Genomic DNA, 14,328 nt, shown 5'->3' with positions numbered 1-14,328 from the left:
ATGTAAACAATCTTACAACACCAAGTTATAGTCCAACAATTTTATTTGAAAATCACAAGCTTTCGGAGGCTTCCTCCTTCGTCAGGTGACGAAGGAGGAAGCCTCCGAAAGCTTGTGATTTTCAAATAAAATTGTTGGACTATAACTTGGTGTTGTAAGATTGTTTACATTTGTCAACCCCAGTCCATCACCGGCATCTCCACATCATCGTCAATAATGAACTCAAACGTGTGCCAGGTGTCCAGGTGTTAACACATCTGCATCCTCCATGCTAAAGCAAGGCGATGGCACCTTCTTGTTCATTATTGACTCAGTAAATCTGTGTGCGTACATATTTATATATTTTTGTCATTCAATATGCATCAGTCCTAACACCAGCAGATTAAGAGCATTGGAGTAAGAATTCTTTGGGTCACTATGTGTTTACAATTTCATTAGAAATAGTCAACAGAGCAAATCTTCACATTCTCATTTATACCCTGATGAGAAGAATTCTTACAGAATCTTACAGAATGTGGTTATCATTTGAAAAGTCATACTGAACAGAGAAACCCTTCATCAACACGTTTACAACATTGCTACACATCATGACCAAAGCAATTCTCATCCCGGTCTTCCTGAGAGGGGCTGTTTTCCTGGTGGTCCCTTAGCAAATTGATTTAGATTTATGAGGCCATACTACAGGAAACTATCAAGCTATCCTTTCACTGTACTATCGACAGCTGTGAGAGACTACGAGAACTAGGGCTGTAATCACCAAAGGATTGAAGGTCAAGGGAGATCTAATCAAAGATTTGACAGGGTTTGAACATAAAAAGTGAAAGATTTTTTTCCACTGCTCAGTAAATCAGTAATGGGGGGACATAAATTAGGATTAGCACTAAAAGCATTAAGGGGGAGGTTAGTAGGTTTTTTTTTCACGCAAGTGGTTATTAGAATCTGGAATTAATTAACATCAGTGGCAGTTGAAACAAAGTCAATCACTACATTTAAGAGGGAATTAAATAAACAGTTGAAGAAGAGAAGCAGTTCCCTGGTCTCATTTCAGTTTTTAAAATTATGATGATGTGAGAATTTTGTTGATCGTAATATGTTTAATTTAAGTCTTTTTTTACTGAGCATACACAAAAAATATGAGGGTAATTGTGCTTTTTAAATGGGTGTGACTACATCATGAATTGAATTCAGACTCTTCTGGATGTGACATGATGCAGCATTTGGTTCAACCCCAGCATTTTCGAACAAGGCCTTCATGTACTCATTACTACGATTATCCTGTCCGTCTCCTCGATTGTAGTTATGGAGAGAAATAGTAAAAAATATCTCGCCCACAGCAATGAAATATGGTGCATCAATACAAGGAAAGAGCAAGTTAAAACTTTCAGGAGAAAATAACACTGCAGCAGGGAAAATCTATAATGTCGAATTTGTGCCGCAGATCTATTTGTGGTTGCCATAGTTACATTTGACACTAAAGATACACAGCCTCCATTCTGTAAGTTCGCAGAAATCTCACACATTCTTGATTGAGCTGTGTTTGCAAAATCAGATCGATGACTGCTAGGATCCCAGGGAGGCTGTGTATCATTCATTATAAACTCAATATCAAATAGCCCCAGTTCTCTTCACAGTGTCATTCAGATTTTGTTCCATGCATGTTGATGTTTTGAGCCGCAATAACTACCGACTTCCTTCAATTGCATGAACTATAAAGTCCTGTCTGTATTGCAGGTGGCTTCTTTCCCTTTGACGAGGTTCCCGGTTTCAACTGTAAGTTTGGGAGTTCTGCCCTGAAGAGTTTCTGTGACTGGCACCCTGACAAATCCGCAGACTTTTTGTGGAAAGTGCACTCGGGGAAAGGAGAATCCACTAATACGGGGCCGAGTGGAAATTACACGATGGGTAAGAAGTGCGGAGTAACGTTCTTTACATCATGATCCATTCAACACAATCGGCTCACTGCCGGAAAGCTCTCCCGGGATAATGTTCACAGTTGCTTAACCAGAACATCTGATTGAGTTTGTGCTTTTGTTCCGGGATCCTATCAGATATTTATGTTACCCTTGACTAATCAGGAATGAGCTTTACAATGGTCAGAATATGCTCTATTTTATAATCAAAATACTCATATTTGCAACATCTGAATCAAGACGACTGCAGCTTTCCAACTACCTCGTTGCTGCTGGGTGAATTTTCTATTTTTGTTTAATTCAGTATTGAACTGAAAAGATATTTATTTGGGGCTACCCCAGTGGTTCAACTGGTTAAGTAACTGGCTGATTCCTACCGATGAAGAATGTGTCAGGTTTAATCCTTGCTCTGTGCTGAGTTAGCTGATCTCACCTGGGAAAGTGGAACTGGCCCTCAGTGCCCCTGGTCCATGAGGGAAATCGCTGACCACTAGCCAGCAATGACTGCTGGAAGTGCAGGTATGAGTATGACACAGGGTGAGCTCAGATCAGGCACAGTTGGGATGCCCCCTTCCACCCCACCACAAGGTCGATTAGTCTACCAGCACTCACTGTCCAGGCTCACACATCAGGAATGGCCACTTGGGAAGAAGTTCCCGGAAGGCAATTGACACCCATGGGACCGTAACTCAGCAAGGTGCAACCTTCAGAGAGGAGGAGAGGGGAGAATACTAATGAGAAAAATAAACTTCAAAGTAACTGGTCAATCTCCTTCGGCATTGCGGGGGGGAGGGGGGGGGCGGGTAGAGAGGAGAGGGGATGGGGTTGGCGGAGAGGAGAGGGGAGGGAGTAAGGGGAGAGGAGAGCGGAGAGGAGAGGGGAGGGGGTTAGGTGAGAGGAGAGGGGAGGGGGTTAGGGGAGAGGAGAGGGGAGGGGGTTAGCGGAGAGGAGAGGGGAGGGGGTTAGCGGAGAGGAGAGGGGAGGTGGTTAGGTGAGAGGAGTGGAGGGAGTAAGGGGAGAGGGGAGGGGGTTAGGTGAGAGGAGAGGGGAGGGGGTTAGGGGAGAGGAGAGGGGAGGGGGTTAGGTGAGAGGAGCGGAGGGAGTAACAGGAGAGGAGAGGGGAGGGGGTTAGGTGAGAGGAGCGGAGGGGGTAAGGGGAGAGGAGAGGAGAGGGGAGGAGGTAAGGGGAGAGGAGAGGGGAGGGGGTTAGGTGAGAGGAGCGGAGGGAGTAACAGGAGAGGAGAGGGGAGGGGGTTAGGGGAGAGGAGTGGAGGGGGTTAGGGGAGAGGAGTGGGGAGGGGGTAAGGGTAGGGAGAGGGGAGGGGGTTAGGGGAGAGGGGAGGGAGTTAGGTGAGAGGAGTGGAGGGGGTAACGGGAGAGGAGAGGGGAGGGGGTTAGGTGAGAGGAGTGGAGGGGGTAAGGGGAGAGGAGAGGGGAGGGGGTAAGGGTAGGGAGAGGGGAGGGGGTTAGGGGAGAGGGGAGGGAGTTAGGTGAGAGGAGTGGAGGGGGTAAGGGGAGAGGAGAGGGGAGGGGGTAAGGGGAGAGGGGAGGGGAGGGGGTATGGTGAAAGGAAAGGAAGGGAGAACAGCCCATTGGTTTTAAAAATAAATAAATAACATTGGACCTGTTGTTCAAAAAATAAATAAATGGGATTGGGCCTGGGATTTTTAAACTAAATAAATGACATCAGGTCACAGAGTGTGAACGGGCTCCAGAAGTGTCCAAGCCGCCAGATACTGAGGAGGCTGCGAGAGCAGCAGCTGTGGGGCAGAGAGGGTAGCAATGGGTGGGGAATGGCCGAGCACTGGGGAGGAGGTGGGGTAGTGGGGGGAGTGGATTTGCAGAGCTGCAGGCTGAGAAGGGCTTAACAAGCACCAAATTTAAAAAGTTATTAAATACAAATATTAACTTTCGTGAACAGTTCAAAAGAAAATCAAAATGGCATCAGAGGACAAAGAGAAAGCTGAGCAAATTGTCTCTTCAGAGCCTCCTGGTGGCCAGAGCACGGAACTTCACTGTCACTGCCTGTCACATTAATGGGAAACTCCTATTAGCGTGACAGGGCATGAGTCACTAGGTGTGGACACAACTAACATGGAAATATCAACAGGGATTTTGGTGTCAGACTTTTAAATGGAAAGGTACGAGCCCATGGAATCCAGGGTGCCTTGGCACTTTGGATACAAAACTGGCTTAGTGGCAGAAGGCAGAGGGTGATGGTCGAAGGTTGTTTTTGTGACTGGAAGCCTGTGGCCAGTGGGGTACCACAGGGATCGGTGCTGGGTCCCTTGCTGTTTGTGGTCTACATTAATGACTTGGATATGAATGTAAAAGGTATGATCAGTAAGTTCGCTGATGATACAAAAATTGGTAGGGTGGTAAATAGCGAGGAGGATAGCCTCAGTCTGCAGGACGATATAGATGGGTTGGTCAGATGGGCGGAACAGTGGCAAATGGAATTTAACCCGGAAAAGTGCGAGGTGATGCACTTTGGAGGGACTAACAAGGCAAGGGAATACACAATGAATGGGAGGACCCTAGGCAAGACAGAGGGTCAGAGGGATCTTGGTGTGCAAGTTCACAGATCCCTGAAGGCAGCGGAACAGATAGATAAGGTGGTAAAGAAGGCATATGGGATACTTGCCTTTATTAGCCGAGGCATAGAATATAAGAGCAAGGAGGTTATGATGGAGCTGTATAAAACACTGGTTAGGCCACAGCTGGAGTACTGTGTGCAGTTCTGGTCGCCACACTACAGGAAGGATGTGATCGCTTTGGAGAGGGTGCAGAGGAGATTCACCAGGATGTTACCAGGGCTGGAGCGCTTCAGCTATGAAGAGAGACTGGGAAGATTGGGTTTGTTTTCCTTGGAGCAGAGGAGGCTGAGGGGGGACATGATTGAGGTGTACAAAATTATGAGGGGCACAGATAGGATGGATACTAAGGAGCTTTTTCCCTTCGTTGAGGGTTCTATAACAAGGGGACATAGATTCAAGGTAAAAGGCGGGAGGTTTAGAGGGGATTTGAGAAAGAACTTTTTCACCCAGAGGGTGGTTGGAGTCTGGAACTCACTGCCTGAAAGGGTTGTGGAGGCAGGAACCCTCACAACATTCAAGAAGCATTTGGATGAGCACTTGAAATGCCATAGCATACAAGGCTACGGACCAAATGCTGGAATATGGGATTAGAGTAGACAGGGCTTGATGGCCGGCGCGGACACGATGGGCCGAAGGGCCTCTATCCGTGCTGTATAACTCTATGTCTCTAACTCTATGATGACGGAACATTCCGATTTTAATAATATATTGACAATAATAAACAGTTGTTTAAATCTGCAATTTCTAATCTGGTTTCATCTGTCTGAGTCAACGTTCTGAGCTCAGATTTTACAGTGTCTGCTCGAGTCTCCCTCCTTTGTTTTAGACCTGCAAGGTTTCACAGGACGGAGCTTGGAGACGATGCTGTAAAATGTGAGGTGTGGCTCGCCAATCAGATATGTGCATCTATAATATCATGTGTTACTTAAAACTCATAAGAATCCTATGTGATAGTTTGATTTTTAGTAAGGGTAGCCTGCTTGACTAAAAGGACAGTCTGGGCCAACGTTTTGCTTTACTCTGCTGTAGAGCTGAGCTCTTGTTATAAAGATCATAACCCAATCTACAGATCTCTTCTTTCTTAGAAATTCAATCCTTTAAATAGTCGATACTGTAGTTCGTCAATGTACCAACAACAACTTGCATTTATATAATGCCTTTAATAGAATAAATGTCCCAGTGAGCATCCCAGAAGCGGAAACGAGTAATGATCAATAATAGGAGCAGAATTGGGTAGGTGGTCAAAGATGTGGTTGAGTTTTCAGAAGGTTTCAAAAGTGGGGAGAGAGGTAGCAAGGTAGAGGGGTAAGTGAGAGAGTTTCAGATTCTGGACCCAAGACGGCTGAAGACACAGCTCCTGATGGTGGAGCAGAGGGAGGGGAAAGGCACAGCAGGTCAGAGTTAGAAGAGCAAGAATGAGTTTTGGCACATAGGGCTGAAGGAGGCTGCACAGATAAGGGTGTGCTGAGGCCTTAGAGAGATTTGTGAATGAGAATCAGGATTTCAAAATCAATGCATTCAGGAAGTGGAAGTCAATGGAGGGAGGTGAGTACAGGTACGATAGGGGAGTGGGACTTAGTGCGGGATAGGATGTGGGCAATGGAGTGTTAAAGTTTATGTAAGGTGAAGCTCAGAAAGCCGATGAGGGAGGTGTTGGAAAAATCAAGCTTGGAGTTGATGAAGATGTGGATGAGTGTTTCGATGGTGATGGGGATGAAGTCAGGGCAGAGATGAAAATAGATGGTCTTGATGATGGATAGGATACAGGGTTTAAAGGTCAGCTCAGGATGAAACAGAACAGTAAGATTGTGCATTACAAGATTCATCCTGAGCAAGCAGCTCAGAAGGGAGATGGAATCAAGGACTTGGAAGGGAGATGGATCACTGTGCTACTGGATTGTTTGATGTAAGTTTTTTCCAGGGTTACAAAAATGGAAAATTCCTGATCTTGGCTGGGTTGTCTACAAAAGCACTGAACAGAGATTAAACATTTTCCCACAGTTAATGAGGAAAAATAGTTGTTGTTGTTGTGTTTGTAAGGTTAACTTGGACTATAGGCACAGAGGAAGGTTCAAAATTAGCAAGACTCAAGTGAGGTTAGTAATAGAGGATATATGGGAAGAACACCCAATGAAAAAGCTGAAAGTGCTGATTAACACCATTAAAAAGTTGTAAGATATCTGGTTGCGAGCAGCATTGAAGGTTCCAGAAATAGGTATAGACTGAGATGATCAAATACTCCATGGGTCACAATGGATCTATGCTGCTGAGACGGAGAAAGCGGGATTTTTCTGTGTGACAAGCAATGGACCAGTGTTGAATAGTGAACAGTTGGAGATAGATAAGTGATCTGGAGTTTTGAGGATCAGGGAGCATGTAGGACTTTCTGTCAACAGCTTAATTGGTTGGTATACAGTTATTGATAGGGTAGCTTATACATATAGGTGGAAGCAGTGGGATTGTTGGGCTAATGGCCATTTCTTGTTCTATGCTTTCTTATGCATTGTGACTGAAAGATATTTTGAAGGAATTCATATTTTTTGGTCCTTGCAGGAAAAGACCATTTTATTTATACTGAAATAATTGGACAAGAAGAAGGACAAGTTGCACGACTATGGAGCCCTTCATTGCTACCTGTTCATTATGGCCGTTGTCTGGTTTTTTGGTACCAAATCCGTGGAACTCATGGCAGCAGTTTAAACGTGATTGAGAGGAAGCCATCAGATGGTGTCATGACTGATGTCCTCTGGACCCTGAGTGGACCACAGGGCAACCATTGGCAAGAAGGTCGGGTGCTCCTCCCTCGATTATCGGTCATTTATCAGGTAATTTCAAGCATTTGTTAAAATGTTACACAATAACTTAAAGTGTATATACAATTTAAATATGTTTTAATCACGCAACCAAAGAGTCACTCAGTGCCGACCAGAGGTCAAAACTCGTTTTACGTTATTCTCACTGGAATAGACAAAATTGAGAGGGAATATGACCCAGGTTGAAAGCTGAAATGAAGATACCTAGAAGGTTATTTAATTTAAAATGCGATATAAGTGGAAAATTAACAAGGATTAGAAGAAATTGTTTTTTGCACAGCGTAATGGACATGTGGAATAAACTCCAAGCAAAGTCAATATTATGTTGATAACTTTAAAAATAGAAGTAAAGAAATATCTGACTAAGAATGTAGATTATTGGAAAAAGTATAGAAATAAGATAGTTAGAGTTGTTGGACCATTGGAACGCAACCAACCAGGCTTGAATAAAGTAGACTGGAATATTAAATTACTGTCCAGAAGCTCCTGGCTTGATTACCTTCCGGAATCAGGGTGAAATTATTCTGGAGTTTTTCCGTTATCAAGTACAACACAGTTTGAATTTGAACTTTTGATTTTAAAAGGGATCATCAGTTTGTGATAAAGTGACTATGATATATACTTTGCTCAGGTGGTTAAAAACTTCTATTTTCAAAGGTGGGCCTGGAAGTAATGGTCGGAAAAGGAAACCGGGGAGAAGTGGCAGTGCACGAAGTGGAGATAGTGAGCAATCGGAATGCAAATGAGTGCATGGGTAAGATTCTGCAAATTGTATTGCTCTGGTTTATACCCAGTGCAAGACCCTGCATCACTGGCGGAGCCCTGCTCTCAACGGGCAGTTTCTCGGCAAATCACAGGTGCCCAGCCTGCAATTTTCCATCCATTAATTGCAATAGACAGAAAATTTGGTGGGCAGTGCACCCACAGTTTTCCAATAAGCCACCCACTGCACGAGAGGGGCAGGAGTAGGGGCAGGGTCTCTCAATATTCCACCCTTAGTTAAATGTAACCTTGCACACTCTTTTATTGATCATTGGCAATAATCTTCAGTGCCATCTCCAGCCAACAGGAAGAAGAGTTTGACTTTGGTTGTCTTCTTCCCTGTTTACTCTAAAGTACTGTGGCATTCATGAATGTCTTGTATAGCAGTGCCCATCATACTCCCATTATTCTTCATTCGCATCACTACGTGAGAGAGACTCTTGCTGTCCGAAATGTAGGCAAAAGCATAACTTGATGCCTGACCTAATGGGGAAAAATACATACCAGAAATACTGCTTTGTACTCAATTCATGGGAGAATAGACTCCCAACAAAGCAGTTGAAGTTATTGATTAACCTCTTCGAAATATCTGGCTGGCATCAGGATTGAAAGGTTATGGGGATGAGTATATCCTGAGGTCTAATGCTCCGAAAGTGTGAGGTGGACGAATGTAAGTCTGGAGAACAGTAAGCGAGGTTTGAATAGTTTAGATGTGAGGATGAGTGAATCTTCCAGATGTTTTGTCTGATAATCTTTGTGGATCAGGGAGTGTTTATACAGGAGATTAAATGGGCAGAGTAGAGTCCATGGTAAAGTAAATTGTACATGGACTGCATAAAAATTAACATGCGAATCCTTTTCCGTCCCTAAATTAGCTGCTGAATCAGAAACTCCTGCTAATCGGGCCCTTTTAAATGCCATAATTGACACTGAAATGTAATTAAAGTTATTTACATGGTGGTTCTGCAGAGAGGTAATTCAGGATGTGAAGATTTCAGAAAACCTTGCTTTTGCTTACCAAGTGTTTTAACTTTCTATAGCTCCCAGGGATGCCTTTCCAGGTTTAGATGGCTCCATATCAATCTTTCCCACTGGTAAGTCCCTTTATCATTTGCTGTAGCAAATGAAACAGAACATTAACATATTTACTACCCAAAACCACAGGCAGTGCAAGATGAAGATCTCAACTGATGCTTAGAAAAAGGTGTTATATGTTCCTCAACACATGGCCAGTTAACATTTTTTTAGCTGGTCAGCTTTAACATTAGTTACAGGAAATTAATTCTGGAAAAACAAAGAGTAATACATCTTAGACCTATGGGCAAGTCAGTCAATGGGGGAGGGAAAAGCTGCATTAGGCCATGAAGAATCAATCGTGATGAGGAAGCAGAAGGAAAATCGAGGTCATTAGGGTTCATGGTAAATGTGTGCAACCCCTATCCCAGCATTTTCATCACGCACAGAGTTCCCAATCTCGGGTAGGCTGCTGGGGAGGCACCAATTAGAGCAATCCATGCTAGGGAGGAAGAGGAAATTCATGGTTGCCATGTGTAGTGGGCATTGTAAACAAACATGAGCAGATTTCCTCTGGTTTGCGTTTGTAAATGCTCTCCCTCTGAACATACCTGAACACACTGAAAAAGATAAAGAGCTGCCATGGTAAATGAAATGGTGGAGTAGACTCATTGGGTTTAATGGTCTTTTCCTGTTCCTATGGGCCGAATGGCCTCCTTCTGTGCTGTAATTCTATGATTCTATGATTTCACTGGAAATATTGAGCAGAGGAAATCTCATTTGTTTACAATATCACTTCATACAGTGACTGGAAGCAATAATCCTCACTGGTTTCAAATCCAGTTCGGAGTGATCGGTTGAAAATTTAACACGAGTGCTGGGTTGAAAGCCTGTCTGTGCTGGCTGTGAGGATCATGCAGGAAATGAGCTTTGGAGGTCTCAACTGAATGGGTGTGGGGCTACACTCAAAACTGACCTAATTTGGCTTTAATTTGAGTGGGAAATGAAAAGGGTTACAATGGTGCAGTAATGGGTATCTCGTCTGTGACTGGGGTTTAAGGCTCATTGCTGGAGCAGATGGAACTTTACTCTGCCTCCAACCTGTGCTGTACCTGACCCAGAAGTGATTAATAGTGACGTTGAATGCCTGAAATGGGCTCGTGTTCCATTTTCCAGCACTCTCATCCTTTACCTTTATCAACGGAAAAAAAACACCGCCCAAATAAAGTGAAATGTATTTCTGGTGAAATGTTGTACTTTAGTGTTCTCTGAAAATTTGACCATTTAATGCAGCATTATAGTCCTTCACTGTGCCAATTCAATATATATTTTTTATATGAATTGCTAATATAGAATCAAGTAAATAACCCAAAGACTAGGCTTTTAAAAGGTTATTAATATACTTTTTATTTTCAGCTGAGGACCCTGAGGATCCCACTGACAAAGCCTTCTATGAGAATCCTGGAAACGTACTGAAGACCCTTGACCCTATCCTTATTACCATCATAGCTATGAGTGCATTGGGAGTCATTCTGGGAGCTATCTGCGGCGTTGTCCTGTACTGTGCTTGTTGGCACAGTGCACTGGCTGACAGGAATCTCTCTGCTCTTGAGAGCTACAATTTTGAACTTGTGGATGGAGTGAAACTGAAAAAGGACAAACTTAGCTCACAGAACTCGTACTCTGAGGCATGAGAAAGAAGTACTCAGGGGGTTTAAAATGACTGCGGAAGAATGCCTGAAACTGTGGAATTCTTTGGGTTTTTTTGTAATTGTTTGTCTTAGGAAAGACAAGAAGAGCTCTGGATGATGGTGGTCTGTGACTGAGCCAAGCTTTTCTCAGGAGCAACTGTTAAAGCAATCAAACGGGATGCTATGTAAAAAAAAATGAATTATGTACAGTCTGCTTTTTAATTTTTAAATTAAAGTTTTAAATGAACAGATGCTGGTGTTGAGACCAAGTGAGATCATTTTACAAGTATTTATCATTTTCTGTAAAGAGTTATAAATTTGTATCATTCTATTTGTATAATGACTTAGCTTCATAAAATATGTTTCCAAAGGGCTTTAAATACCTATGTTTTTGTATATTAGTCCAGATTTTATACTTTGAGTATACAGTATTTTGATTTTCCCATTTTGAAAACAATTAGCATAAAGCCTCATTGGATACTGAGGGGGGGTCATGACCTTTATATCAAGGGTAAATAATATGATTTGTTAACATGCTACACAGGGCAACCGTCTGTACGCTGATAACATTGTGATTGGCTTCAGGCCAGTGGCCTGGATTAACAATTGCTTGCACTGAAATACGCGCTATGAAGTTGATTTTATTTTTTTCTTCTCCGTTAGACAGGTGTGCTGTAAGAAGTGTTAGAGACAGATTTGATTTGATTTTATCTATTATTTCTGTTTATGCAATATCAATTTAAACAAAAAACAAAGAAAAAAAATGTTTTTGTTATTGAAAAATGATTAAAGATATCTATAATTATATGGTTGACATGTTTCTTGTATGGTATTGTTTCACGTTTTGTATCGCTGTGAGAGTTTCTCTTCTGGATTTTTTTTCCTAAACTTTTTTAGGACATTATTGCTTGTGTAAATTGTTGCTTTAAAAATGAAGAGAAAAAAAGCCTTAACTCAAAATGTTTGTATTCTTGACACACAGAAAGCCTAGACAATTCACACTGTTGTGTTGTATCTTGTACTCAAATCTATGACTACTGCCTTCCAAAGATTCAATTAAATTTAATCTTTTCCTACAGTACTCTATTTGTGGTTTCTTATGGTGGGACCTCGGAGTACAGTCTACTCGTGAGCTGCAGTGTCCCATAATAACCTGTACTAACCATTAAGGCTGTGCTAGTCACCACACTTGCTGTACTAGCCTTGAGCAATTCCTCTTTATTCAGCAGTTCCTGTTTATTCAGCAGGGTCAGAGTTCATTATATGTGACAGTAGCACTGTGTCACACAACCAAAATAAGTGATTGATGGGAGATGTCTCTGTATCAATCGTCCATAAACAGCGAGGCAGTTATGCTCCCATAAATCAGTACTTAAATCTGTTAAATATTCTAATGCTCAATTGCTCAATGAATACTAAAGGATTATGAAAATACATTACAGTATTGTTTTTTAAACTAATAATTATGGAGCACTGCAGATTTAAATGAATAACAGTCAATTTGTCTTGTGTGATTGCAAATAGCATTCCTGTATCAGAAATTTAGGTCCAAGTAACGATCTATAATGAAATTCCTGGTGCATTACTGAGGAAAGTTTTTAACAGTATAAACCATTTTATACTGTTGGCTCACCCTATTAGGTGGAAGGCATGATTCAGATTGAGATGTATGGTGTAAATCAAAAACATTGATGTGGAGAAAAGGAAAAATTTATTGTTTACAACTGAAAGCAGTATTCAGATAGCATTCAGTGGGATTCGTAATACAGTCAAGGGACCATTAACGTTCCACCAGCCCTCTACTTATGTGGAACATAGTAGACTTGCTGTCCCAGGCGTCTGGCCCACCACTGATGGCTTACCTTGCTGATGAATGTTGAGAGAGTTGGGGTTCCGTCCTGTTCCCCCTCTCTCCCTCTCTTGCGGTCCAGTGAGTGAAAGCAAAGAAATGCGATTCAGAGGCAGGGCTACTCCAGCCTCCATATTGTATTCGAAAGGGTCCCTGTGGGAAAGTGCATGGCCTCCATCTTACAATTGCCTAGAGTGGTACAACTGAAACTGGGAGCTCAGCCTGTGGAGAATCGCTGGAACAGGCTTCTATCACATGACTGTGTGGTGTAAAAGTGGCCCTTGAGCAAGGCCCTGCTTGGGATGATGGCCCTCAGCAGAAAGTTAGTAAGTAACATTGAGTTAATGGGAAATACTACTATGAGAGTGGAAAGGCAATGGGTTTAAGGATTTCCATTGATTTTGCAGAAATCAGGCATCCAGTTATGTTTTCTTTTTAATAGCAACTTCAACACAATTGGATATATAATTGTGAACTAGAAAGCAATTAATTCAATGTCCCATGGATTGCAGGATAAATACAGTAAGTTAACTGATTGAAAATATAAAATTCTATATCTTAGTACTTGACGTTCCTACTATGATTTTAGAAGTGAAATTCCATGCTGTAAAAAAGAAAGATTGTAAATGGTGTCCACACAGTGTAACCCTTTCTTACTCAATTTTGGGCAAAAATGTCTGAGAAGCCTAAATGAAAATAGTGGAGATTCCTGAGAAAGTTTGGATGCCAAACAGTTAAAATCCACCTTTAAAGAAAAGTTGAGCATTTTTTCGTTCTTTGTAATTTTCATATTTGTTTGTATTTTATCACAGGAAGATATGCTATATGTGTATATTTCTATGCTGTGTATTAAACAGAAGGGTTTTCACAATGGCTTTCCTGCCTTTTATTTATTTCTGCTGCATTCCTGCAAATTTCACACAATTGATCTAGTAGTTAATTAAATTATGTACATTTCCTGGAATATTAAAGGTCATTGTTAGCTGATAAATTGTTGATTTACCAGATTGGCAAACAGCAAAGCACGATGTCGACTGGCAATGCAATGATGCCATTATATCATCAGTTGCCTCTGCTCGACCTTCCCTGCTTCAAAAACTAGTGGCATATTTTGAAGTTTTAGGCATTTTCGTCTAAATTTTCACGGCCACCAAGCAAAATGGCAGCTGGTTGTGTGTTTGCCGCCATTGAATTTGTGCAAGAGAAATTTGATAACACAAATGGCAGAAAAACAGCCTAATTACTCTGCACCCAAAATAAGCATTCATAACAAGATAGATGAACTAATGGCACAAATAGAGATAAATGGGTTTGATCTAGTGGCCATTACTGAGATGTGGTTGCAGGGTGACCAAGGTTGGGAACTAAATATTCCAGGGTACTTGATTTTAGAAAAGACAGACAAAATGGAAAAGGGAGGGGGGAGGGTAGCCCTGATAATAAAGGATGAGATAAAGACGGTAGTGAAAAAGGATCTTAGCTCAGAAAATCAGGATGTAGAATCAGTATGGGTGGAGCTAAGAAATAACAAGGGGCAGAAAACACTGATGGGAGTAGTTTACAGGCCCCCTAACAGTAGTTATAGTGTTGGACAGAGTATAAATCAGGAAATTAGAGGAGCATGTAACAAGGGTAACGCAATAATCATGAGGGACTTTAATCTTCATTTGGACTGGGCAAACCAAATTGGCA

The 14,328-nt window shown here is 42.0% G+C and overlaps 1 protein-coding gene across 3 annotated transcripts in view; it reads left to right on the top strand.

Moving 5' to 3' along the window:
• The window catches only part of nrp1a (neuropilin 1a), a 165,739-nt gene extending 152,232 nt beyond the window's left edge, over positions 1 to 13,507 (top strand). For all 3 annotated transcript variants that reach the window (XM_068007591.1, XM_068007576.1, XM_068007585.1), the window contains exons 14-18: positions 1,732 to 1,902; positions 7,061 to 7,332; positions 7,978 to 8,074; positions 9,123 to 9,176; positions 10,513 to 13,507. In XM_068007591.1, coding sequence (XP_067863692.1) covers positions 1,732 to 1,902; positions 7,061 to 7,332; positions 7,978 to 8,074; positions 9,123 to 9,176; positions 10,513 to 10,790 — 872 coding nt within the window. In that variant the 3' untranslated portion in view covers positions 10,791 to 13,507. The remainder of the gene's footprint in view (positions 1 to 1,731; positions 1,903 to 7,060; positions 7,333 to 7,977; positions 8,075 to 9,122; positions 9,177 to 10,512) is intronic.
• Positions 13,508 to 14,328: the final 821 nt, after the last annotated feature.

This window comes from Heptranchias perlo, chromosome 2, assembly GCF_035084215.1.
Source record: "Heptranchias perlo isolate sHepPer1 chromosome 2, sHepPer1.hap1, whole genome shotgun sequence".
Lineage (NCBI taxonomy): Eukaryota > Metazoa > Chordata > Chondrichthyes > Hexanchiformes > Hexanchidae > Heptranchias > Heptranchias perlo.
Note: the sequence above shows the minus strand (reverse complement) of the source record. Positions and strands in the feature narration are given on the sequence as shown.